At 31.8% G+C, this 27163-nt stretch overlaps 2 protein-coding genes across 2 annotated transcripts in view; both read right to left on the bottom strand.

Moving 5' to 3' along the window:
- Window positions 1-916: 916 nt before the first annotated feature.
- LOC132699197 (serine/threonine-protein kinase RIO3) lies at window positions 917-3453 on the bottom strand. The gene is made up of 7 exons (XM_060665774.1): window positions 2970-3453; window positions 2656-2917; window positions 2045-2214; window positions 1827-1988; window positions 1560-1774; window positions 1324-1503; window positions 917-1267 (listed from the first exon to the last, which is right to left on the bottom strand). Exons 1-7 carry the CDS (start codon window positions 3319-3321, stop codon window positions 1001-1003), a joined length of 1608 nt encoding a protein of 535 aa, XP_060521757.1. The 5' UTR covers window positions 3322-3453; the 3' UTR covers window positions 917-1000.
- A 1456-nt stretch (window positions 3454-4909) lies between these two features.
- Window positions 4910-27163, bottom strand: part of LOC132699151 (sodium-independent sulfate anion transporter-like) — a 56303-nt gene continuing 34049 nt past the window's right edge. The window contains exons 5-10 of the mRNA XM_060665696.1: window positions 16676-16896; window positions 16456-16615; window positions 11658-11858; window positions 8510-8812; window positions 7066-7211; window positions 4910-5611 (exon numbers count right to left, since the gene is read on the bottom strand). Of these exons, the coding sequence (XP_060521679.1) occupies window positions 5243-5611; window positions 7066-7211; window positions 8510-8812; window positions 11658-11858; window positions 16456-16615; window positions 16676-16896 (1400 nt within the window). The 3' untranslated portion in view covers window positions 4910-5242. The remainder of the gene's footprint in view (window positions 5612-7065; window positions 7212-8509; window positions 8813-11657; window positions 11859-16455; window positions 16616-16675; window positions 16897-27163) is intronic.

The following is a 27163-nucleotide window of genomic DNA, read 5'->3' as shown; positions in this document are numbered from 1 at the left end:
TTATTTAAAAACAGTGTTTTTGAAGATTTATTCCCTTACGTTTGATTCCTAAATTCCTAAATGTGTCTATCAAAATTTTCTTAATTGTACTTTGACGTCGCTTTGTCTATAAAGATTTTGATATCCATGGGTAGAAATAATATTTTATTATGAGTTGTATTAGATTTATTGCTGGTTACTACATTTCACCTTGCTTCACTAAAAAAACGATTTAAAAAACATTAGTATTCATTTTACATACTCTTTGGCGAGGTTCAGCCCAGACTACTAGTGAAGGCAGAAAACAAAGTCGAGCTTCATAGCTTACTAGTGTTACCAACCTAAATGTAGGGTTGGAAACTACCGGATAGTGTTATTAACCTAATAATAACTACTCGAATCCTTGTAAAATTCTGCATCTTTTTGGTTTATCGCATTAAATAATGGCGTAGGAAACAGAGATGTCTAACTAATTAAAATATCTATAACATAAGTTATATCAACTTATTTGACCAAATTCTCGTTTCAAATAGGAAATCTTGCTTATTAAAAAACATACTGCTCCCGCTGGAGGGCGCTATTTCAAACATTTTAAGTTTTTTAAATATTTCTCCGGAGTTTCAAATATTTTAATACAATTATTTCAACAGAAACAGAAAGTAGTTCAAATTTGCAAGAACAAAACCCGGTAAAATACTTTTTTTTAATAGTTGAAAAAAATATTTCCAATTTTTATGGTCAAGTATGACTAAGGTAATAAATGTAAATGTTTTATTGTGAAAAATATTGAACTATTTAAAGGATCGGATTCGAATACATTTCAATTTAATGTGCGCGTGTTCAAACTTTCTCCGGTTCAGTTTCGCACATCGTTAAATTCTTTATTAGGTGGAGAAAACTGAAAACTGCCCTTTTGATATATAGAAAAAACACAAAGTAAAAATAAAAATGTAATCAAAAATTCATCAAACATATGCATATAAGTATAATCCTCATAAAAAGATAATGGTGAAACAATTTATTATGCTTGTGGAGGTTCTACCAGTTCCAACTGTTCATCTTTAATGGCCTTCTCGACAATCGGTAGTTCACCAGATTGTGCCTTATCCCACAGAGTGTCGAAGCTGGTGGTGGGTTCGTACCCAGGTTTGTCGACGAGGTGCGGTTTCATCTTAAAAGCTTCTTGTATAGATGCTAGCGCCAGTTTATCACTGTACTCCACACCGGTAATATCTCTGAACAGTTCATCGGGTGAAAGTAAATTGGGAACTCCTTTTTTTGAAAAAAACTACACAAAACTGAATAATCAGATCTTTTCAAATTTGCAATATTCACTATGCTAACCTTTGATATGTTGTAGCAATCCCTAAATAAAAAACTGAATGCATTCTCGTGGGTTGGCTCCACTGCCTGACTGACATCTATAAAATAACATTCCTTTTCGTGCCATAGAATGTTGTATTCAGATAAATCAGCATGAATTAAATTTGCTTGGTGGTACATGGTTTTCATTCCTTCTGTCACCTAGAGCAAATTAAGTGCCGAATTGTTTCTTCTTTATACACAAATGACGTACTAACCTCATCATATGCTGCTGCCAAATCTTCAAATTTTTTTGGACCGTCCTTCAGTTTTGGCGCAGGCCGGTTATTGTCTCCAATAAATGACATAACGAGCATATGCTGCTTTAACTTAATTACATCTGGGCATCTTATTCCTGCTTTATGAAGCCTGGTTAGATTGGCCATTTCTTTCTCAGCCCAAAGGTGAACCATCTTTCTAGCATTTTGTTTTCCTTCGAAATCCTTTAATTAAGATTTTTTTATTAAAAAAAGCCGAGAACTCACCAATTCTATCCTTAAAACGGTAATCATCATTGATGTACTTTTCCCTATCTTTAAATTCTGATAAAGTTGTTTTATACACTTTTATAACACACTCTTTGGGCAAGGATTGAGCTTCCGGATTCGCTTGGTCAGTTTCTGCATGTAAAATAACAGCTTCTTTACCTACGAGATTATTTTAATTAGGTTATGATATTGCAAACCCGAGTCCTTTTTAATACCAATACTAATAACCCCATTAATGCGTTCCAACAGTTGCTGATTATTAATCATCTTATATAGCAATAATCTAGTAAAACTGTCTAATCCGAATTCTGCTGTTGCCCTGTCTTCCTTTTTATCTTTGTGTTTGTAACTTCTAAATTGCTCATTTCGTGAATGCATTTTTAAACTAAAAAAATCTTGATAAAACTGATCTCTTGAGACTCCACTGATTTATTACTGAGAGGGGGAAATCACCTTCCAAAATTTGAATAAATATTTCCTCATATTACCCAAATATTTCCCTGTATTACTGTACTTTCTAAATACTTCCTGTATTCCCTTTTATGACTATTTTTAGGGTAATTTTTTTGTATAAAGAAATTGACACACAATAAAAACATCATTTTTAAAATATCTAAATGACTAAAATTTAAAATTTATACAAGTTATAAAAGGAAATGAAATGCTGAAATATTCTATGTTCACAATGCAACACAAGACTTTTGTGTTGACAATAAAATTGAAATTCAAATTAAGAACAATAATTAAATAAAGATTTTTTTACTCTATTTTCTTGGTATTTCCTAAGTGGTTTCCCCCTTGTATTAGTATATTTAAGGGAGCAAACCTGTTAAAAACTTTATTGGACAATTTTAAATCAAAATCTTCACCATCACCAGTACGAAACTCTGGTGGAAAAGATAAGAGTTTACAGGCATTTTTTCTTCCGCTGTTTACCAAGTCATGCTTTGTGAGAATACCATTCTCTTGGACTTTGTATCCGCATGGTGGTATAGAGGCCACTTCCCTCTGCAAGATATCGAATCTATCCCAATCCTTTCTCTCCATAATGTCCTCCACTTCATCCTCCTCAGATTCACTTTCGAAATCTTAAGAAATTTTGAAAATAACTGATAAAGTTAATGTAGAAAAAAAAATTACCTGAATTACGCGGTGCTCTTCGGAAATTTTCAAATGATACAGAGATTTTACAATCGCCGTTGTATTTCTTCTCAGTTTTCGTCAGCATATCGTCATATTCTTTGTCGAATTGCATTTGAAGCATGTGCGCTATTAAAGCATCACTTTCTTCGGTGCTCTCAGATACAGCTGCTAAGACGTCTTCAGGAATATCGAGAGGAACTTCGAATGAATTGGATTGTTCGCTAGCAGAGCGCACCTGAGCGTATTTTTTGTTTTCTTTATCTTGAAGATCTCTAGCAACTTCCTCGGACATAATTTCCGATAAGTTAACCGTTTCCGGTTTTTCAATTTTCGCCCACGGACACGACATACTTAACAGATTCGGCACTATTAATTGAAATGAAAAAAGAATGAAACGATGGTTGTTACAAATTGTGAAATTCCTATATCAAAATATTGTGCAAATTATGTGGTGACAGATAAAACTGTGACGATCAGCTGATTTCGGTAATGGTTGCCAACCCTAGACATTAAATCGAGTTGAGTAGCCCAGTAGAGACGATGCAATTTCTACATGTATTTCTGTGTGTATTTTTTAATGTAAATATTGCAACGTATCCACTACCAAATTGCAGAAAATTTGGAAGATAAAATTACCAGCTATTTTTTCCCAAATTTGTGCATAAACTTATTTAACATATATAAAGACGAAATCACGAAAGGTACCTGTTTAAAGTACAAATAATAACTTTATGAGATATCCCACAGGTAATATCTTGGAAAAAAATGTTCAAGAAGCAATAGCTCTAAATGCAAAAGAATTGCACAGAAATTGGTTTTAGAAAACACACGAATTAATATAATTATTCCGCGCTTCAAATAGATATCCTCATTTCTCTCGTTTCTAGTATTCGCATTGTGGATTTTCTTTATTCACCCTCTAGTTATTATATGCGTCGTAAAAACATTTTTGCATAAAGTATCGTTTATTGTATCAATATTTAAAACACAACCTTTAAAAAAAACATGCACCAGAATAATGAAGCTTATTATGCTCGAAAAAATTACATGGTGTCTACGATCAAAAAAATTGCCATTTTAAAATACACGCTTTTTAACAGCAATTTTTATCTGCTAAATTTTGACGTTTGTCAATTCTGACGTTCATGTCAGTGCATGTTGTGTTGTTTTGCGAAAATATAGCCAAAAACTGACGGTCGTAGAAAAAGTATAGTATGCAGACGTTCGGTAAAATTTTGAAGTCGTCCATTAAACACTCGCTCCGCTCGTGTCAAATAAACTCGTGAGTCAAATGCCGTTTACCGCACTTGTTGCATAATATACTATTACAGAAGGGGATAAGAAAAAATAAATTATTTTAAAAATATTGTTTTTTTGCCTCTGATATTAACAAAAATTCTTACGTGATATAAATAAAGGCATAGGATTTTCGAAATCAGCCTACCAAAATGAAAACCTCTGTCAAAAAGTTAATTTCGTAGACCTGTGTTATTAATAACGATATTTCCCTCTAAAATTGGTAAACTTAATAATGTTGATAAACTTACTAAGCACACAATGTTAATTTTTGTAGAGATCTAAATTTCTGGCATTTTGTAGCTGCTCAATAGTATTGACTGAATTTCTATTTCACCCTGTATCTCGAAATACTGGCACATGTTCACGAAACCTCCAAAGTTCTATTTCTGCTGGTTACCAAAAAACCCTGTGATTACAAGACAATGCATTGCAATGGGTGGCTAATCCCATTGCGAAATCGGCCGTCAAAAAATGGATGGAAAGAGGATGCCGGCAATGGTGGAGAGCCAGGACAAAGACAGGCCAAGCAATTCCTCAGACTTGCTATGCCAATGTGAAGAATTATCCTCAGCACTAGGAAACTTTACGATCGATACGATCGCATAGGGAAACTGATGGCGATGAAGAAATGAAATAAAAACGATAAAATTTGGGTTTTATTAGTATCACAGTGTTCATATTACGTTACAAACTTTATAGAGAAATATTTACAATATACAATTAGGTACATAAAACTTATATAAATAAATAAAAAAATAATCTAAACACTAAGGTCATCATCGCTAGGTACTTGATGGCAAGACATCTTTTTTTTTCCTTTGATCATCGTCGCTTATAACAAACTCAATAGACGAATTTCACTAAACATTTTTTGAGATAGAATGTTGAACGGTATCTTCTATACACTCGGTGGCTTTAGGAACTATGTATATATAGAGGCTCTGATCTCAGCACTAATATTTTTCAAGAGATCATACGATGTCCGCCGTTTTAGAATCCGTACCTGGGTTCGTAGAGTCGGTTTTCAGCAACTCTTCGATTTGCTGCGTACTGTAGAACACTTTGAAGTCCTTGGGCGATACCCCTTCAAATACCGCGCTGACCGATGGCTTCAGATTGTAGAAAAAGAGCGGTTGTTTTCGAGCAGCAAAGTCCGTAGTCAATGTCTCCACCACTTTCGCTGCCGTGTAATCTGCACCGTAGATATGAGAACAGTCTATCACTACGGGGATTCCCTGACGAATAGAATGCTTGGTCACCAGGTTTCTTACGTAATCTGTTGATGGGAAAATTAGGCATCGATCGGGAGTCAGCATGAGGTATTCGGTACCCTCGTGTGTCTGGAAAAAGAATGAAGTTGGAATTTTGGTGCCATTTACATTAGTTATTGGTTCGAAGCAAAATTCTTAATTGAATACTTTTCGTTGGATGTTGAATAGAATGCAATTAAGGCTAAAACGGACATTAGTTTTCATACCAAGGCACCTTATGCTTAATTTTCCTCGTCGAAACTTACACGGTGTTTCGTAATAAGATGCCGATTCTTAAGGGTGCGATTCTTTTTAGAATTTACTTTGAATAGATATTTCGTTGAAATTTGGTAGTGCCTCGCGAAGTATAGAAACAACAATTCTTTTCCTTTCCCAGAAGCGTCGGGTAAGCATGGCACAGGCATAGAAAAACTGGCAATAAAATTTAATGTGAAATAATCGTATTATAATATTACTGGGTTCGAATCCCACATGGAACAATTTTTTATTGATAGTTGTTAGTTATGCTTCCATATATTTTTGGAGATTTGTACTTTGTGTCAGTTTAGAATCGACTGGGTCCTTTTGAAAGAGTACAACCTTGATGAAAAAAATATGATTTTGTATAATTGATGATTTTTGGATTGAAACATGATGATGGTAGAATCGCTTTCTGGTACTCTTTTACAATTATAAGCTTCTAGCCTTAATCACATAAATGCTCCTTTGGACAATAAAAATGAACAGAGCAGTTTTACTAAAAAAAATAATTGAAAAATTAATTTATTTTTGAAACAAATAGTGGCGCGCCATTTTTCATAGTCACACCGACAACACTAGTGAAAGTAGAATAATAATTTGAAATCAAAAAAAGTATCTCCATGCATTGTGGCCTCTACAAAACAATGAGCAAAAACCGTTTTTTTTTTAAATATTTTCTGCAGTCTGTGTATCAAAAAGAAAGCGACTGTGGACCTACATTAATACAAACTTTTTCCTTCAAATCATCCAATCTTGCACTAAAAAAACCACTGTACATATTGAGTACCTATACTGAGTCATACAGTCGCCTGTGCTATACTAGACTGAGAGCTTGAGATTTTTTTTTTAACCAAGAACAAGGCAGACTATGGTACGAAATTCCTTATAAGTTACGTATACTTAATTACCATTTTTAAGTGCTAAAACGTTCTAAGGCTCATTGTCCTTTTATGCCATTATTATACCGCTATCTATATAGAAATGGGTATACTTTCGTATAGTTCACATTAAATGAAATTCTAAATTAACATCTATTTTAGAACAAAATAAGCAATAGATAAAACTAAGAAAATAACTAAAGCTTGAATGTCAAATAAATCATATGTCAAAATTCTCAAATAATTTAATTCGTTAATCTATAAACATAAATCGTAAATAATCTTTGTTGAAGTTAAGTTGAAATAACATGTTTGTTATTGGCATTTGTTATAACAGAACAAAAAAACAATTTAATTGTACTAACTGATGGTGCTAATCACAATTAACTACTTGACGATACTTACGGTGAGCTTGTCGATTGAGATTTTTGGTCTGGCGGCGTGGTAAAGTATGAAAAGCAGGTTTAGACCTATCCCAACCAAAATTCCAATTTCTAAAGGCAAAACCAGGCACGCGATAAAAGTGACAAGGCCCAGTAGCAAATCGCTCTCTGAAAAAAAATTAAGTATAGGGATAATTTTCTAGTAGCAAATATAAAATAATATGGAAAGAAATTGGATTGTCATCGTTTGAACTCAATCATAACAAATTTGGTTACTTCAAAGAAATATTTGCTATCCATTGCAGCAGTATTTACATTTTGATAGTTTTTGGCTTATCCCCATTAATAATAAAGCTAGCGTGTTGCCTTTTTCCACGACTCAAGGCTATTTTTTTCATGAAATTAAAGATGGTGCAAAGAAAATGTCATAGCTATCTAGGATTTTTAGATACAGGGAAATTTTGAAAAAGTTGTATTTCTAGATCCTTTGCATGTCGTTAAGCTTTACCCACAAAGGTGAAAACTGTTCTGGTTATCCTTTTTTAGGTAGCATCCAGTATCGTAGTCGATTTTCTTCTGAAATAAATGTTGAAATACAAACTAAACTTGTGTTTTTTTTTAAATAGAACGCCCTGTATATTTAATAACTTTAATAATATGTAAACAATACAAAGTATATAGATATCTTTAATTTTTCTTTTTTTGTGAGTACCCCTTGGAAAAAAGAAGTTCATTTTCCTAATAAAATTAAGTTGTCAAGCAGTTACGACATTTCGAAAATAATTATTTGAATTTCTGCCTCTGTCTCCTTTGGTTATGTTATGTTAACCCAAAATGTATGACAATTATGAGCAATTAGAAGTTTCTATGGCAAACCAAAAACATGTAAATTCGCAAAAATTGGTTAGTTAGTTTGTTATCAATGGGCCTTTAATATTGCACACAAAAACCTGTATTTTCCATGGCCTGCTTATAAACAAAAGATAAAGTATTTGAAATAACTCTGGTATTAAATGTTTTTGATAAAAACTAATAGAAGTATTAAACACAGGGTAAACCATAAAAAGTAATAGTGTGTTTATATATCAAAATTTTTGGGTTTGAGAACAAAAACTGACCACACCCATGGATCCTACGTAAAGAAAACTATTCAGTTTTTAGCTCTTCTATAAGGTAACGCATAACCGGGATACAAGCGACGTGCGACAAGTACAAAAAATGGCAAAATCGCTATTGCGCCATATTTCATAAGAAAACAACCTTCGATCACGAAAACCTCAACACTTTTGCTTTATTCATAAGGGAGATACGCAGTGAAACCATAAAAGATGAGACTCGCTGTACATGACAAAAACAAAAATATTTGTTTTTATTTATAGGTTACGCTTACAACTATTAATGTAATCATTGTAATTGCAAATTTGAAGATACGCAAAAATTTGTCAATGACTGAAATTTTCACTCACTTTTCGATCTCCACATGGGCTTCACGACCTTCACTTCCACCATAAAAATAACGGCCGCTATGATGATGGCAGCCAAAGCGCTCTTGGGAATGTAGTAAAAGTATGGTGTGAAAAACAGGAGAGATAATATAACGATCAATCCGGTGTAGAGGCCGCCCAGGGGAGTTCGCACGCCACTGGCATTGTTTACGGCACTCCTCGCCAATGCCCCGGCCCCCGGGAACGCTTGAACGAACGAATTCGCCACGTTGGATAATCCGATCGCTATCAGTTCTTGAGTAGCGTCCACAGGTTTGCCATCAGCTATAATGCATGAAAGAATTATTACCTACCTAACTTATATCATATTACGACAAAAAAAAGATTAAAAAAAAATGCTATGCTACAAACTACACCACTGATTTCACAAAGGTAAAGTATTGATTATATTTCTCTTTATGGTAAAATAACTTTTTTTAAAAGACAATGTCTTTAGAAAAGGAAAATTTACAAAACAAAAACAATTTTGATAAAGAAAAAAAAGCAATACTTAATGAATGGAAGCGATCAATGCGGGTATAAAATGTCGACATTGTCAAGAGTGCCTCTAACTTTTTGCTCAAATTTAAATGTTTGCAGTTAAAATTCTATTTTATTTTATGACTGTAACTCTATTCCGACACTATCAGTTTTTATTTTACAGTTACGACACAAATTTACTGATGTAACTGTACACTGTGACCCAAATTACATATATTCACAGGATTTCGCGGCTTCTGTGAGTCTTGTGCCAACCTGTTTCGGTCCCGATATACAAGGGTGAAATAGAAATTTTGCACTTTTTGTGGTGGTTTCATATTTTAGACACCCAGTAAGATCGAAAAATGATGAAAACCACTACACAAAAAACATTTTTACGTGAAGCAGCCAGCAAATTTTATAAATAAACCGTTTTCGATAGATAGCCAAATATGATATTTTTGTAGCAAAAAGTTCACCTTTTTTTCTCTTTAAAATGTTCTATCACACTAAGCAATTCTAAAGAAAACTAGTCTCTAAAAGAGCAAAATTATAAGCTAAATTAAACAAAATATAAATTTTTTACACTGAACTTGATAAAATTGCTCCTTTTTTTCTATTTAACATGATCTATGCATTTCTGATGTAAATTAACCCTTAAAAACCTAATATTATATGAAAAACGCAAGTTAGATATGAATAGAATAGAATCATAAATAGAAGATAAATACTTTTAAAACGTATAATGAAGAAAGTGACGAGGACAATGAGATTGTTGTATTAGCAAGTATTGAGGCCAATCAGGCGAATTCATGTAAGAACAATGAGGAAAAATTGGTGAAAATTGATCAATAAGGTGGGCTGCTAGGTTGCCAGACCTCTCAATATTAGATTTTTTCGTTTGGTGTCATTTAAAAAACACAGTAGCCAATATTGTGCATTAGATACAAAATGCATTCAGGTATTTAGATCTTTGTAAAAAAGACCGGTAATATTGATGAATGCTCTAAGAATTCTCACTGAGTGCCAATTGTGTGTTCGGTGTTTAACAGTTTATTTAGTCATGTAGAATTTATTGATTATTATCAGTTTATCAAGGTTAATAAGGTTATCAAGTTCAGAATAAAAAATGTTTATTAACTTTTTAATTTATTTAATTTTGCTTGTGAAATTCCTTAATACGCTCAACTTATGTTTTTCTTATAATGTTGCGTTTTTAAGGGTTACTTTACACCAGAAGCGCATTGTATCATTTTAAAAAGAAAGAAAGGTGAAATTTTTATGACCAAAATTTATTTAAGCAATACTTATGGGCTATATCCCGAAAACTGTGACTGACGACATTTTGGCGTGCGTTTGATAAGAAGATGAACACCATCCTTAGTTTGTTAGAGTACTGAAAAACATTTGGTATATAAATTTAAATATTATGGTTTCCCTGTTTATAAGTTGCTACTTAGACGTCAGATGTCAAATCTAAACAGTGTAGTAATAATTTATCTGATTAGGTATATATTAAATCTGGGAATCCACAAGGTTTATTAATCAATGCTTACAAATACTAAGTGATCTTTCTAAACAACACACCTTGAAACTCATTTTAGTATTTTTGGGGAGCAGGAACAAAGTGGATTTTCTTAAAATCAATGTTGAAGTCTCTATAGGCACTACCAAAATTGGTGTAGTTTTGGTTAGGGGTGTCCAAAATATTATACCACGCAAACAGTAGCAACCAGAATTCAGTGGAGTACTCATATTTTTTTAGTACGTTTGAAATACATATATATATATATATATATATATATATATATATATATATATATATATATATATATATATATATATATATATATATATATATATATATATATATATATATATATATATATATATATATATATATATATATATATATATATATATATATATATATATATATGATGACACTATATTCCGGGATATCATCCGTTCGCTTGTTGAACTCCGACTGGAATCCTGCAGACGTTTCGCCAAAATCTCACTTGGCATCTTCAATGCTCGCGCTCCGAAAACACTTCGAAGTTCAACAAGCGAACGGATGATATCCCGGAATATAGTGCCATCCGTGAATCAATACGTGAAAATATATATATATATATATATATATATATATATATATATATATATATATATATATATATATATATATATATATATATATATATATATATATATATATATATATATATATATATATATATATAAATTATGTAATTTGTATTTTCCTGAAAACAATTATAACAATTTTAAATATGTTAAGAGGAGTGAGGGGTGAGATGAGGATAGAAGTATATTTTCTAAAATGGTCAAAATTTGTGACATTAAAAAAAAATTTTCAAACAATTATATATTCTCGAAAAGCGTATAAAAGGCGTTATTAAGTAAAAAATATCTACTGTTCTATTAAAAAATGTATATAACTTTGGATGGTATCTTAAAAATTATATTGTCTACAAAAAACCTGTTTAAGCTACTACTACTACATACTCATACAACTAAAATAGCCAAATTTTCTGTTTCACTCAATATCTCAAATAAATAATATGGACACACTGTGTTGATCAGAGTATAGAAAATCAGAGAAAGTTTTCATCAAACGTGTTGAACTTACAGAAAGCCTTGCATATCGAGATGGTTTCCAAGAGTCCAATCAAAGCTAAGACGAAGACTCCCGTTCCCAGTTCAGTGGCCATGTCAATAAACGACACGGAAACCTCAGTCGCGTTAACCACTTGCGTTACACCGAAAGGGGGTACTCTGACTTTGGGTAGGCCAGGGGGTACGTAACCTATTAATTTGAATGGGGTTTCACCTGGAACAAAATCGAATCCAGATTAAAATCAGCATCAAAACGGCGACAGTTGATTTGCAATTTTGCGCAAACATATTATTGTAATTGTATACGAAATGCGATTAAACGAACAATGGTTTTAAAAATGTGTAAACATTCGCGTGTCTGGTATTTTTCGTTTTAATTATATTTATATTAATTCTTTCACTTTCTTGCATTTGTTAATTTGTTTTTTGCACCGCTTAGCATTTGGTTTGCTAATTTTAAAATTGTTGTGTAAGGTCATAAAAATTGTTCATATGTGGTGTCACGCGACAGGTGAGTCAAAAATATTGAAAATCTGATTGCGCCGAGCAGTACCTAATATGCCGTGTTCAATGACTGTGTCGTTTTATCTTTAAGTAATTCAACAATGGATATTATGCAAAAACCAACAAACGAAAAGCATACAAAAAACTGCCACTTCAAATCAATTGAAAAATATTTATTCATTTTTAAGTACTTATATTTTTAAATCATTGTTACTCAGATTTGCATTTTGCATTTTTTTCAAGTATTAATGCTAAATAATCTCGCACATCTAATAAAAGGCTAGACTAGACTGAGTGGAGAACAAGAAGTAGATTACGTAGTTTGGAAATTTAAACCACTGAAAATATAGAACACCACATATTAAGAAAGTTGTGTTTCTTTCGCCTGCTTTAGATAATTTCGTGACAATACATGCGAAATTTATTAGAAAAGTATTTATTTATTGTAAGTCCTATTATGGTAACTGTTCTATGTTATACAGGTTGCCCCAAAGTGTTAAAAGTATCAAAATTACATTTCTTAAAAGAACACAAAATCACAGGACACATCATACACAGGGTGGCTAAACGTTCATTCTAATCTAATAACAATATTAAGTGGCTATAACTTGATTAGTTTAAATAGATTTTTTTAAATTTACTTTTCTATTACTTATATTACATTTTAATTAAAATGGAATTTATCCTGGTTAACTAATAAGTTTGTTTAGTGCATGGTCTGTGTATTTAGATATTTAATGACTGCATTGACCATTTTCTTTGACGCTTTATGGCGAATATTCTCTATCCTTGGACAACATTTCCGAGATTATATTGTTAAAATCGTCTCTAACACGCATTTTCATATTATCTGGCGTGGTTGGAAAGGTATTGTAAACAATTCCTTATTTGTATCCCCATAAGTAAAGTCGTGATATCTGCCGCTTCTTTTAAAAATTGCCGCACACATCGTTATTGTAATGCTCAAAGGACCTTATTTAATAATACGGGAAATTTGCATTACAAAAAATAACAGCCTTCATAAATTATTAGAAATTATTAGAAAAAAATTATTAGAACACACTTGACATCAAAATCCATAATTTGGCGTATTTTGCGAAAAAGAGTTAGAAACACTTTTGGTTAGTTTTGGGACAATCTGTATAGTATGACAGTAATTTTAAAAAGTAATCCTAAGAAGACGTCGCATATCCCAGAAGTAAAACTTTGTGAAAATGTTGTATTTTGTATGTTTTAAGTGCGTGGAAATATCGCTGTTTAAGAAGAAAATAGGACACGGGCAGGTTAGTGGTTGAAACTTAAGAGGCAAACGCGGAAGATCATTCGGATCTCGGATAGTCTTGGGTAGCTTGAATTACTTTTTATTTTTTATTTTAGAGATCTGCAATTGATGTTTGACGGAATAAAATTTTAAGGCACGCTCTAGCGGTTCGTTCCTTTGGTGACCATCTTTGCCTATTATTTTGAATTTATCAAACTATGTGTTATTTACTTAGGATAAGCTAATTTTGAATGTTATAGCTACAAAAATTCTATTTCAAGAAACAGTGTGAATCGTTATAAGATATTTTGAAAATAATTCTATCTCTTCTATCTCTATTCTCTACAATATTATAGCCTCGTGGGGCTCATCAATTATTACTTTACTACCCTTACTTTACTACCTTATATAATAAAATAGCTATATTTAACTATCGTACTCCTATGACACGCTTAATTAATTAATGCTAATTGGGTCTATTCGAATAGGGGGCAGAAAAATTTATATGGCAATATTGCTTAGAGAAATCACCAGCGCGTAAACTGACACGCCACTGTTGGCAACTTCAATTATAGTACAGCACGCGATAAATGGTGACAAGTTGCCTGACCTGTCATAAACCGTTTAATAAACCGAGCAATAAACCAATAAAAAAACGATTTTAAACTTTATCAGTACAAGAAGGTATTTTTAATTCAGTAATATCGAATGGAAGTTGAAAATCATTCACAATTAATGGCGTTGCAGTTATTATTTTTTATGTAATAGTACTTTATTTCCAACTTATAAATCATTTGAAATGTTAACCACAAAGGATGTAAAACTAATGCTAAATATACTTATTTTTTTAACTGAAATAAGAAATAAACAAAAAGAAGTGGATAAGGCTTTAAAAATGTAAATCACAGTGAGATGATAATTTGTTGAAGTTAACATTTTTTTTTTTGAAATTTTGAAAATGGATATTGGATGCGTAACTGCGGTAAGAAAGTTGATGGATGTCTCCCTTCCAGCCGCGGCACATAAAAACGGAATTATTTCTACTGCCTGAATATTAGATACTCCAGTAACTTTCTCTACAGCCATAATCAAGCTTGGCCCTAACGTAACAGTAATAGTATATTATGCAACAAGCGTGAAAAACGGCAATTGACTCACGAGTTTATTTGGCACGAACGGTGCGAGTGATATAGGTCATCTAAGAATATATTGAACAGAGGTGTCCAAGATAGAACCCCGAGGCACACCAGAAGTTGAAACAAAAGGAGCTGATCTAAAGCTCCCAACTGTCGACGGTGCAGCAGATAGGATCTCAACACTGAAATTAGCGTTTTGGAGAAACCAAATTTTTGAGACGCTTTTTCAATCAGTAAGTCTGGTTAAATACTTTGTGAAAGTCAGTTTACATTACGTCTTTTCCCATAAAAACCATGTTGCTGCGTAGAGACTTTCGGATAATTTTGAAAAATATTTAGATTACCTTCAAAAAGCAAAAACCATTGCAGGAACATACTAAGCATCATTACTTGACAAGCTGAGGATAGAAATTCCGGAAAAAAGACTACATTCACCTTACCCACCAGATCTAGCCCCAAGCGACTTCGTTTTGTTTCTTCATCTGAAAGCTGTGCTGAGAAGGCAATCACCTTCGTGAACAATTATTTTGTGGAGAAAAACGAAGGGTACCATGTCAACGGGTTAGAGATGGGAGCATCGTTGGGAAACGTGTATACAGTTAGTTACAAGGAGACTTTGTAGAAAAATAAAACAAAATTTAAAAAAATGTTTGGTTAGTTTTGGTTTTTAGTTAGTACTTTTGGTTAGTAGTGGTTAGGAAGCTTTTGAAGTGACCCTAGTATAAGCGTGGCAAAATTCTTCATCTGCATCTAGAGGAAAAAGAATATCAATTTTACAAGGCAAGGTATTTTCAGAAAAAACATTAAAGACTACACATTAGACTACCATCAGGACACGATTGAACTTTTTGAAAATTGGGTAAAAAATTATCTGGCTTTTTATGATAATCCTAGTTACCACAGCACTTAAGCTAGAAAAGTATCAACGATAAGCAACAAAAAAGAGGTATTGCAGGAGTTTCTTAGTTAGCATGACCTTTATTTTGATGTTGATGTTTTAAGAACCAAATTGGATGATAAAAATTGTTTCTTGGACGAGATCATAAAAAATCCGTTCATATGCCCTTTGGATTACCACCTTATAGCCACGATTTAAATCTTATAGAAATGATATGGGCCGAATTAAAAAATAATATAAACCCCAAATATCCGCCCATGTACCTGATATAATTAAAACTCAGTGTGATTAATACCAGAGAGTAGTTGGAGAGAATGTGTTAATCATGTTCTTGAAGTGGAAAATAATTATAAAAAAAACTTGGGCCTACGTAAAACCGTTAATTTTATCTTTGTATGACCATTCTGATGACTATTTTTTTAATCAGTATTTATTATTTCTATAATTCCCATTATAAAGTACGCAAGACAGCACAGTGTATTCAGACATTTTGTGTGTCAATTTCCTTAGTACTGCCCTGGACTGCTTTGATTTGTTAATAGCATTATTACAGTCATGTCCATTTATCGTGTGCGAGACTATAGCAACAAATTTTCAGTTTCAAGTTGGTGAATTCCAAATATGCGTACTATGTCGATAAGCGCTTATGTCGTGGGTTATGAAAAACGCGCCGAGATAACATATTGTAATTATTGTGGCAGTGGTATTGAAAAGCACCAATTATACACCAAACGAAATGCAAAAGATAATTTCGGAATTATAATGAGAGTTTTGCTTGATAATTAAAGCCCGCAAAATATTGGTGTACTGCATGATTGTGTTAAACTTAAAAAGAAAAACATTTCGTGGACAAAAAACGTGGAGACCGAAGGTCGATACGCCATTGCTGGGGTCTTGCGGCGACGGCTTGTGGTTTTAGCAAAAATTGCCAATTACACGTAGCTTAATAAATATGCAACGTAAAATTCGAGCCTACTTATTCATCATAAATGTCGCTAACAGTAAAACTTACCGTTTAAGCTGAAAGAATAGCTTATAAAACCGGAAACGATAACGATAATGGCGTTTCTGGCTGTAGAAAACACCCAAAGGAATTTGTTGATGAATTGTTGCACTTTCGGACATTTCGCTTCCATTTCCTTAGTCTGGCCGACTTTTATTTTACCGATAACCTAGATAAAATGGCATTATGGAAAACGTGAAGGATCTCAAGCCGATCTAGTACGACTTACCCGCATGATAAGCAGTACCACGATACAGGCGACCCCAAGGGTAGTGTCCCAGGGACTGATGTTATGGATGTCCTTAAAAATATTTCTCCATATATCCGTGAATACCGAGCCTGAGACGTTTATACCCAACAGATCTTTCATTTGCGATGATAATATGATCAGGGCAACCGCAGATGTAAATCCGGAAGACACCGGACCGGAGACAAAGTCCAACAAGAATCCTGAAAAAATAATCGGTTTCAGTGCAATTGCAGTCATAAATAAAACGATTTTTGAGTAGAGCAATTTTTCTTGCATAGCGACATCATTTACTGTCTCACTTTTAATACAATCTTCCCTATTTGCTATTTTTTAATTATAAATGTAATATATTTAAAGGAAGATCTGTATATTTTCAACTCCCTGAATAGATCTTTCTATTCCAAAAAATATAAAGTTGTGTACACATTCAGCTTAATTGCTGTAAACCATCTTGCTACCATGGCTTGACAAAACCATTCAAACCCCCTTTGCTTAATTCAAGCTGTAACAGACTGTCTAGATTTAATCTAATTAAAACGCAGAATATCAAAAATCATATAAAGCATATCTCCAAGTTTACTAAAAAAAATTAATGATATGAAAAAATTTACGATACTACCGTTCTGAATAACGATTCTGCTGTCCCACTCAGAGTTAAATAGAAAATGTAATTGTAAATAGCAAATAGGGAAAATTCTATTTCGAATGCGGCGCAGAAAATAATTCTCGACTATTGACGAATTAAACCCCCTGTATATCCCAAACGTGTTCTTGGAAGTGTCCACAAACTTTGTTAATTCAGATTACAAAGGTTTGTTCAGAAAGCTAAAAAAATATGCACCTAAAACCAAGATGGCATCGTATTTTTGATATTCGACAGATATCACGACGTTTAAAATTTGAAAATAGCAAATTGAAGAGTTTGCATTTCTTTAAAAGAATCGTTTAATAAAAATGGCAGTCTTTGACATTATTTAATTTCACTATTACGAATTGTTATTAAAATTCAATATATAACCTATTTTTGTATTGTATAGGAGGCTGGTTTATCTCAGAATCTGTAAAGAATATCAACGAAACCCAATATATGTTATTATTAATATAAATATACTATACTGTTATACATGGTGTACAGGTAAAAACTTTCTAATTTTACATAGAACACCCTGTATGTTACAAAATTGTTGAATGCTTCGGAACTTTTAGATATATTATATATATAACTAAGTCTGAGCCCCTCCGACATATTTTCAATTTTATGTCAAATGTGACGTTTGTAGGTCTATCGATTCCTGGGAATGAAAACTCTTGTTATATACCTAGTTTAAGGATGTTTTGCTATTTCAAAAATGAATAAATACAGGAGACAAAAACTAACACTAAAAATTTGAATGGAAAAATCGTTAAAAGTCATTTTTCCCAAATATTTTTTTGTCTAAGGTTTTTCAAAAGGTTGTAAATTTAGAAATACTCGCAATACGTTTTTCTATTATAGAACGGCTATTGATTGGCCAAGAGTATAATATTAGATTAAATTAATTAGAGTAAATTAGAAAACAAAGAAAGATGTTAATTTCCATTTATTACGTTTGACAAGTTTTTATAAATTAAAACGAAAATTTGTTTATGGTTTAATAATTGGACTAATTTTATCAAAAACATTTAGATATTCGCTGAAAAAGATGATCACAGATCAAGAAACTCTGTTTTAAATGATAAATAGAAAAATTTTAGAGCTGTTATAAAAACTACTACTACACTAATACTAATATTTTTTATAAAAAATCTGTTTTAGATCTTTTTTTGTTTTTGTTTTTAATTTGTCCTATATACAGTTAGTATTTTCTCCATATTATAGGTTTTTTTTCTAGAAAGACTATAGAGACTCGAGATCATTTCGTTGCACTAAAAATGAATAAGGCAGAAGAAGTACTGAAAGCCAACATAGTGCCGTTTCTGTAATGCTCAATTGTTTTGTTTTGGCATTGGTTAGTTTAGTCGCCACAGCACTTATAGCATGAAAAAAACGTTTAATTGATAATATTTGCAAATCACCAACATTTTCCAAGTCAAAAATTAACAAAGATTATAAAAATAAGGTATGTCAATTTCAAAAAATCACTTGGTGGCTTACATTTGGTTAAGCAATCTGGATTGCTTTATGATAGAGAGTGTTAAATATTAAAAATATATATGTTTCGAAACAACGGCACATCAATTTATACTTAATTTTCGTGTTTTGTCTAAATTCTGGCGACAAATTTTGAATAGTTTTCTTTTCTTTTGAAGACTTCAATCTAGCCCTTTCAGTAAGAACTAGAACTGCAACGAAAAACAAAAATCTCAAACGAACGTAATGACGGATAAAGTATAATTTTAGTGATTTGCGACAAAAGCGGTTCGAAATCGCTTGGCTGTCGTCGCCTGAGACGACAAAATAATTGCGAAATAATTCCAACGTTAAAGCATGTTTTCGTGTTGTATTCGTCACCTTATTAAATTTTTTCTGATCGCTTATCCGACTCAATTAAAATAAATAATTGCGAAAATGATTTCGCGAGCAAATTTTCCGCGCAGCGATGTAATTGCAGCCTAATTTTTTTTCAAGCCGAAACCAGCTCGCGAATGTTACGAATACCTACGTCACTAAAAGACGCAACGCGGTAAATATTATCAAAACGACTCAAAAAAATAAGCGCAGAAAAAAGTTGCGTTTATTTGAGGAAATAATTAAAATGATTAATTTTTATTTTATTAAAATGAAAAGGAAATACTATGTGCGTATATTGGAAAATAGAAATTATTTAATTTAATTTGGTGAAAATGGAACACGCAAGACCTATGTCGGCTCGTTGAGTAAAATAAAAAGTCGAGCTCTTTATAAACATACTCGTCGGGACTAACCAAAGCAAGAGCTATGGGTTGTACGTATTGATTAGTTTCATGTATTAATTTTTTTCGATTTTAAAACCGTGAAAACCGCTGGAATTCTGAAAATCCATTTCTAAATGGCGACAACATAGTTGAAGAATATGGGCATTTTGTTTTTCAGATAAAAATTGAAATAAAAGGTCGTACTTTTATTTTTATTATTAGTTTACATTTTATTTGCTAAACACATCTTAAAATTTGTACCGTTGAACCGGATTTACATTTTTTCCTAGTTTTCCAAAACTTTTGACATACGAATTGTAAAGTTACAAATGTATAGATTGTCATTAAGTATTATGTGTTTCTACAAAGTACAGGATGTTAACGAAGTACTTCAAATTTTGGTTAATTTTAAGATAAAAAGGTCATAGAGCTTCGCAACGGTTTGGTTCCTGATATACAAGGCGTCGAAAGGAAACTATTTTTTTTTTTGTTATATTTTAGTTCAGTAACAGTTCAGTAACAAAATTCAGGAACAACACAACACCGCATTTCTCGCATTTCGTTTAATAGATATAGTAGTGAACCAAAATAATATAAAAAAACTGAATAAAACAGTTTTTTGGACGCCATGTACCTCTCGAACCAAGCATTTGCGGACCCATGTCCACGAAAACTTTTTATCCTGAAATTAGTCAAAGATTCATGCTTTTGCACAAGTATCAGCACCTGTGTATTTTAAAAACCTGGACCTGAGAATTATTGACCACGGATTGTAACTCTTTAAAATAGTCTTTTTTTACACTTTTTCAAATCAAATATATGGTTAATAATTGTAATAATAATAATAATAATAATAATAATAATAATAGCTATTATTATTGTTATTATTATTATTATCATAATAAAAATAATTATTATTATTTTACAAAAAAATAATACAGAAAGTATCACAAAATTGAACCTTATGGTTGCAAAAAAGGAGTTGAAAATAATTGCAAAATGTTGAAGTTCAACTCCTAGACACTGAAAGTAATATTTAAATAGATTCCGCATATTATGACCGATTCGTAACAAGCAATAAATGAAAAAGTTTTCTGGAGTTGGAAATAGAAATAGTATACAGGGAAAAACAAAAAAAAACTAATAAAAATCCTAACACAAGAATTGAAAATAAGCAACAAAACCCGCCTGCTACACACAATCGTTATTGAGAAGGTACTTTACATAGAAATGTTTAAATAAGTTTAAGCTAAAGCATTTTAATTCTTCCGGAACTCCATAGGTTGTACAGCTTAGAGACGTTATAAGAGAAATATCTATGAAAGCGGGTCAGTTGATGCGATGGAGGCGATATGCAAGATGTGTTCTAATTGAGTGACAATAATTTAAGGCGGCGATTTTTCGGTCCATATGTCCTAAACGTCTTAACTTTTGAGGGTGGTAAAGTTTTCAATAATAATATATTTTTTTACTATCTGTAATATCAGTTTAGATATTTTAATGAAATTTAGCACACATGTACTATGTATTGAGAGGTATTATTTAGTTTACCACAATTTGCATAAAATACACGAGTGGCCGGCGTACGGAATTTCACCTCTCTACTTTGGTAGTCATTGATGGTACGCCATTGATTTCTCTTAAAATAAAAATTATTCATACAATCTGCACTCATTTCTAAAGAAATTTAATTTCTTGAACCTTGAAACCTCTTGCAGAAAAATTACTTTGCTCATAAATTAATGTAAATATAATTTTTTTAAGGAAATCAGTGCCCCACCACTAAATGTCTATGAAAAACAATAATTTGTTTAATTAGGTAGCCACTGCATTGGTTAAATGGAGAATATTTTTTTTGAAAAATAAAATATCTATCTAAAAGAAAATATCTAGTTTTTAGTCAGCTACTAGTGTCCTACAGTTTTAATAAAATAGTATAACAACAGGATAAATAAACTATTCTTATTAAAAAAAAACTACCAACTATTAATAATTTTTAAAAAAATTGTCTGTTAATAAATTAATAACAATCTTTCAAAAAAAAAGTTGAACATAGAAACTAGATAACCACCTTCAGCACTTGCCGCCCACTTCAGTTTTTATTATTAAATCGCAGTGTTCTACAGTGTTAACTGGGGTGCTATTAGTAATTGATCGTGGTCAATTGACCACTTTTTAATTGACTGGTCGAAAAATGTTTTAAATAACATCTTGGAATTGTAGAGTGTTACCTATCATTATTTAAGGAATTTCAGAAATATTCGAATACGATACTTTGCGATTCGGGGAATCATAATAAAGATATCGACTCCATTTGGTTCTCAGAACGACGCGACGGCGACGTAACGCACAATATAAATAAATAAATATCAATTTCAATTGAACGGTCATTAATCGGTTATTAAACGTGTGATTTAAATATTCTCTTACTGAAACACTAAAGTGAGCAGGCGCCCATGAACCACATTCTGTTCCTAATTAAATGTGGTACTTCTTCTAGCCATATTGGCAAATCTTCTTTTAAAAATCGGCGATAATTATGGCCATTTCCAACAATTCCAGCCCAAACATTTAACCAGTGGCTACCTATTTGACCAAAATATTATTTGTTCATTCTATTATTTCCTTAAAAAAAATAATGACATTTGCATTCATTTATGAGCAGATTTGATCTCTTAATATTTTTTAGTCTGTCGCACGGTTTTCACTTAAAATTAAAAACTAATTTCTCCGCATGCTGTCATATTAACGATATTGTTATGAACATGCAGAAAAAAGTTTTTTATTTTTCTAAGCACAAACCATACATCGTATTGAAAAAAATTAAGAAATTAAATTTGTTTAGAAATTATTGAAGATTGTAAGAATAATTTTTATTTTAAGAGAAATCAGTGGCGTACCATCAAGGTCTGTCAAAATATACAGATGGAATTCCGTACGCCCGTCATTGGTGTATTTTAAACAAATTTTCTAGTGTTTTAAAACGAATATTAATATTGAACTATAGTCCCAAATTTCTACCAGTGTTGGAGCATTTTAATTCTTCATCTTGAATTTTTATGCGAAAAGTGTCACACTGTTTACCACATATCATTATTGAAGACTTTTTTGCATTATTGATCTAAGGTGGCTTTTACTTGATAAAAATCCATTTTTCAAAATAAATAAGAACTAAAAGTTCAGATTTTCGCGAAATTATATATTTTTACATGACAATTGTTTCGATAACACCGTGTCATTATCAAATGTAACATTTACAAACTATCTGCTTCTATATATACCGAAAATGACTATCAAACCTTAATTAATGTTGTTGTGAGAATTTAAGTTCAATAAAGGAGAGGTATTTGAATCTAACTGACCGTTAAGCAATACATTTGAATGTCTCATTTTGTTAATCTCCATAAATTTAATTTTCTATTTTTTGTGGCTGTATGTAAAATATCAAAATTGTCGTCAAAAATGTGTTTTTCTGTGTTTAAGTGTGTAGCATAATTAGAATCTAGACTATTGTTTTTAACAATTACATACATAGGAGAATCCAGTGAAAAAGTTTCAAAACATTTGTCAAAATGTGATTTAAAAGTAGCTTTCAGAACCAACAACACAATAGAAATTTTAATTTTTTTAAAAAACAATAAAACGAAATGTCCAAAATCTCAAAAATCAGGTGTCTACAGGTTGAAATGCGGATCTTGTCCTAAAATTTATATTGGACAAACAGGTAGATATTTCAAGAAACGCATTAACGAACATAAAAGAGCGTTTAAAAACAATAGTCTCGATTCTAATTGTGCTACAAACTAAACACAGAAAAACACATTTTTGATGACAATTTTGATATTTTACATAAAGCCACAAAAAGTAGAAAATGAAATTTATTGGAAGCCATTAAGATTAACAAAATGAGACATTCAAATATATTGCTTAACGAATTAGATTTAAATACCACTGTTTTATTGAACTTAAATTCTCACAACAACATTAATTAAGGTTTTATTGTCATTTTTCGGTATATATAGAAACAGGAAATTTGTAAATATTACTTTTGATAAAGACACGGTGTTGTCGAAACAATTGTCATGTAAAAGTATATAATTTCGTGAAAATCTGAACTTTTAGTTCTTATTTGTTTTTGGTTTTAATTTCTAAATTATGATTATTTAAAAATTTTCGGACACCGGATATAATATTAAAAAAATTGCCTCCATTTCTGCTTAACAAGAATTTAGTTAACAGAAATGGAAATTCGCGAAAAGTTAAAATTAAAATTCCCCGGTTTACCAGTAAATGGAAAACAACGAACTTCCCGAATCTAACAATGAAATACCCGATCGACAAAATACCCGAAGCAAATGGATTCGTTTTATGGATTCTATTTGGCGTGACTGGCTCGCAATGCGAACTTTACAGTTAATGTAAAACACGGTACCATAAACAATTACAGCTCTCCTTGATATTGAACTTGGGCACCGCTAAAATAAAAATGTGACCAGTTCAATGAGATTTCCGCCGCACTCGCGGCAATGTGTTTAATGAATTATTCCGCGTCTGGCTAAAAATTTCTAATCGGTTTCCTTTGAAATAGTGCGTATAGGGTGAGCTAAAAAACGTAGAATGTATGTAACGGGTTATTCAATAAGAGTTTCCACATTACAATCTGAAATATTTTTGAAACGCCATTGTATTTGTTTATGATATCATATGAGATTTCTAACCTCAAAACATAAACAAAATTAGTCATGGAGCAATATACGACTGAACAATGTGTAAAAATTGTGCAAGCCTATTATGAAAATGGTCGATCAAGAAAAAATGCATTTCGGGCTCTACGTGAATTTTTCGGCGAGCAAAATCGACCTCCTGAGAGGACAATTTGGAATGTGGTTCAAAAATTTGAGCAAACTGGATCTGTAACTAACCTCAAAGTCCCTCAACGTGCTCGTGCAGATCGGTCAGATCAAAATATTGCCATTGTTCGCGCAAGTGTAGCCGAAAATCCAAACACATCGATTCGTCATTGATCGCAGCAAGTGGGCCTTACGTATTCAACCACACGGCGAATTTTAACAAAAGACTTGCATCTACACCCATATAAAGTCCAAATAACTCAGGAGTTGAAACCTCGAGATCATCAACAGCGCCGCGTGTTTTGCAGAATGGATACGAGAACAAGGGGTTCATTTTTCAACGAAAATCATCTTTAGCGATGAGGCACATTTTCACGTTGGTGGCTTTGTAAACAAACACAACGCTCGTATTTGGAGATTAGAAAATCCAAGAGAGATTGTTCAAAAAGCAATGTATCCTCAAAAAGTGACTGTTTGGTGCGCATTTTGGTGCGGAGGAATAATTGGCCATTTTTTTTCGGGGATAATGCTGTTACGATTAATGGTGTTCGCTATCGAAACATGATATCTGATTTTTTCTGGGAGCAGTTGTAAGGTATGGACATTGAAGATTTTTGGTTCCAACAGGATGGAGCCACTTGTCACACATCCAGAGAAACGATGCAATTGCTGCGGGACAAGTTTCCTGGTCGGATTGTCTCACGTAAGGGCGATATCAATTGACCGCCGCGATCATGTGATCTTACTCTCCTAGATTTTTTTTGGGGGTATCTAAAAGGCAGAGTGTGTAGAAATAAACCAAACACTATTCCAAAGCTGAAACAGGAGATTAGACGCGAAATAGAACCTGAATTGTGTCAAAAAACGAATTACGTCATGCCACATGAGTCGCGGGGGTCATTTGAATGACATCATCTTTCATACCTAATTGTAAAACACTAATCTAAAATGGCAAATAAAAATGTTTGTATATTTTCATATTTTTCCGAGTTTTTTTTATTATTTTAATGTGGAAACCGTTATTGAATCACCCTTTCTATTTATATAACATATTTAACATAACACGGTTCACAATACACATCCCATGGCACGAAAATTAGCATCTTGTATGAAGAATCATGGGGCAAATAAGTGGGTATAGGGTGTGCTCTTTATCTTGGGACACTACCTTATCTCAGAAACCATAGGGGATCGAGCCAAAAGTTAAATGAGTTAATTGAGGTATTATAAATCTTCAATTTATTTTAATTTGGTATATACAGGGTGTTTAATTTTTCGTAAAAGAATATCAATTTTCTCATTTTAAATGGAACAGCTAGTATATTACGTCATTTTTTAATTCTATACAAAATTCTAGACATATTTTGTGTATAATGTCCTATACCTAATTCTAACCGTTGATTAACCCACGTCACCATAAGCAAATAATAAATTTCTAGAATCCAAAAATACGAAACAAATATTCAAGCTTTGGTAATAGCTTAAGGAATATAAATATTGATATTGCTATTACTGTTTCAAAGCGTTCAATTTTTGTAATCATTGATAAAGATAGCATAATGTAAAAACAATATAAAACAAATAATAAAAAGAGGAGTTTTACAGAAAATAATTATTGGAAAATAGAGTATGAGAAATTTCTCTCAATTTAGGCGTCGGCCATAGGCGTAGGTAAACTTTGGGCAATAAAATCGCAACTGATCCGTATTGTAAATTTGTAGTCATTTTTCAACACTTTCTATTTTATCTGAAATATTGCCTCTTACCATCGGTTCATGACGAAGCTACGGTTTGATCAAGTGATTGAGAAAGTGTCATTTTTTATCATTTACTTTCTGTAGAACGTATGTTATATAATATTTAATATATACGGTAAAATGGCACAATTTGCATGGTTTTAAATATAATTTTCGGTGTAATTTAATTTTTGTTATAATATTATTTCTCCTCATTTCAAGAATATAAAGTTTGCCTATATTATTTTAAGTCGTTTTGGAACAAAATATGCACGCAAGTGAAGGAGGTGATTCCTTATTTAAAACAAAGGGTAACTTTTTCCAATGAATGTTGGGTCAAAAGCAAACCACTTTGTATTTTACACATGAAAATAAATAGAACAAGTATTACTATTATAGAATCACACATCCTGAATATTTTTCCATACTAAATTTAAGGAAAAACTTATGCAATGACAGAAAAAATCTAAAATTTTTTAGTAAAACTTACAGTTTTCAATTAATAAGAAAGAAAAATAATTTAGTCGGATGCTGTCAAACAGTTCTATTTTCGATCATTATTAAATAATTATATTCTAAACAATTTAAAAATAATTTCTTAATATTTATGTATTGTTGAGCGTGCTACATTATTACTGTAATTTTAATAACATATGATTCAGCGAACATTTCATCAGATTAATCCGTGCATGAGAGTATCATTAGAAAATTAGTGGCAGCTAGAACTTAAAAAAAATGAATACACTAAGTGAAGTTATTTTTTATTATGTTGTGTTAATTGAAGAAAAGTTTATTTTTATCTGTCATTTTTTTTAAAGTTATTAATAAATTATCAGTCACATCTATGTTACATCAATATACAAATTAATTAATATTAATGGCATCCTATGAGTATATAGAGTTTATATTTCACTTTTAGCGAAATTCAACTAGTAATAACATAGAGATAAATATTATATACGAACAATTTACAATTATACAAACATGCTATGCAAAATCCAAAACTA

The sequence above is a fragment of the Cylas formicarius genome, unplaced genomic scaffold, assembly GCF_029955315.1.
Source record: "Cylas formicarius isolate icCylForm1 unplaced genomic scaffold, icCylForm1.1 PGA_scaffold_3__17_contigs__length_32017465, whole genome shotgun sequence".
Lineage (NCBI taxonomy): Eukaryota > Metazoa > Arthropoda > Insecta > Coleoptera > Brentidae > Cylas > Cylas formicarius.
Note: the sequence above shows the minus strand (reverse complement) of the source record. Positions and strands in the feature narration are given on the sequence as shown.

Bases quoted from the DNA above. Each gene is read 5' to 3' on its own strand.
- LOC132699197 (XM_060665774.1), bottom strand. From the start codon at position 3,321: ATGTCGTGTCCGTGGGCGAAAATTGAAAAACCGGAAACGGTTAACTTA. The intron at 2,215-2,655 runs GTTTGCTCCCTT...AGATTTTTTTAG, and splicing joins TCCAATAAAGTTTTTAACAG to TTTAAAAATGCATTCACGAA. The intron at 1,504-1,559 runs GTTAGTACGTCA...AATTTGCTCTAG, and splicing joins TGGCAGCAGCATATGATGAG to GTGACAGAAGGAATGAAAAC.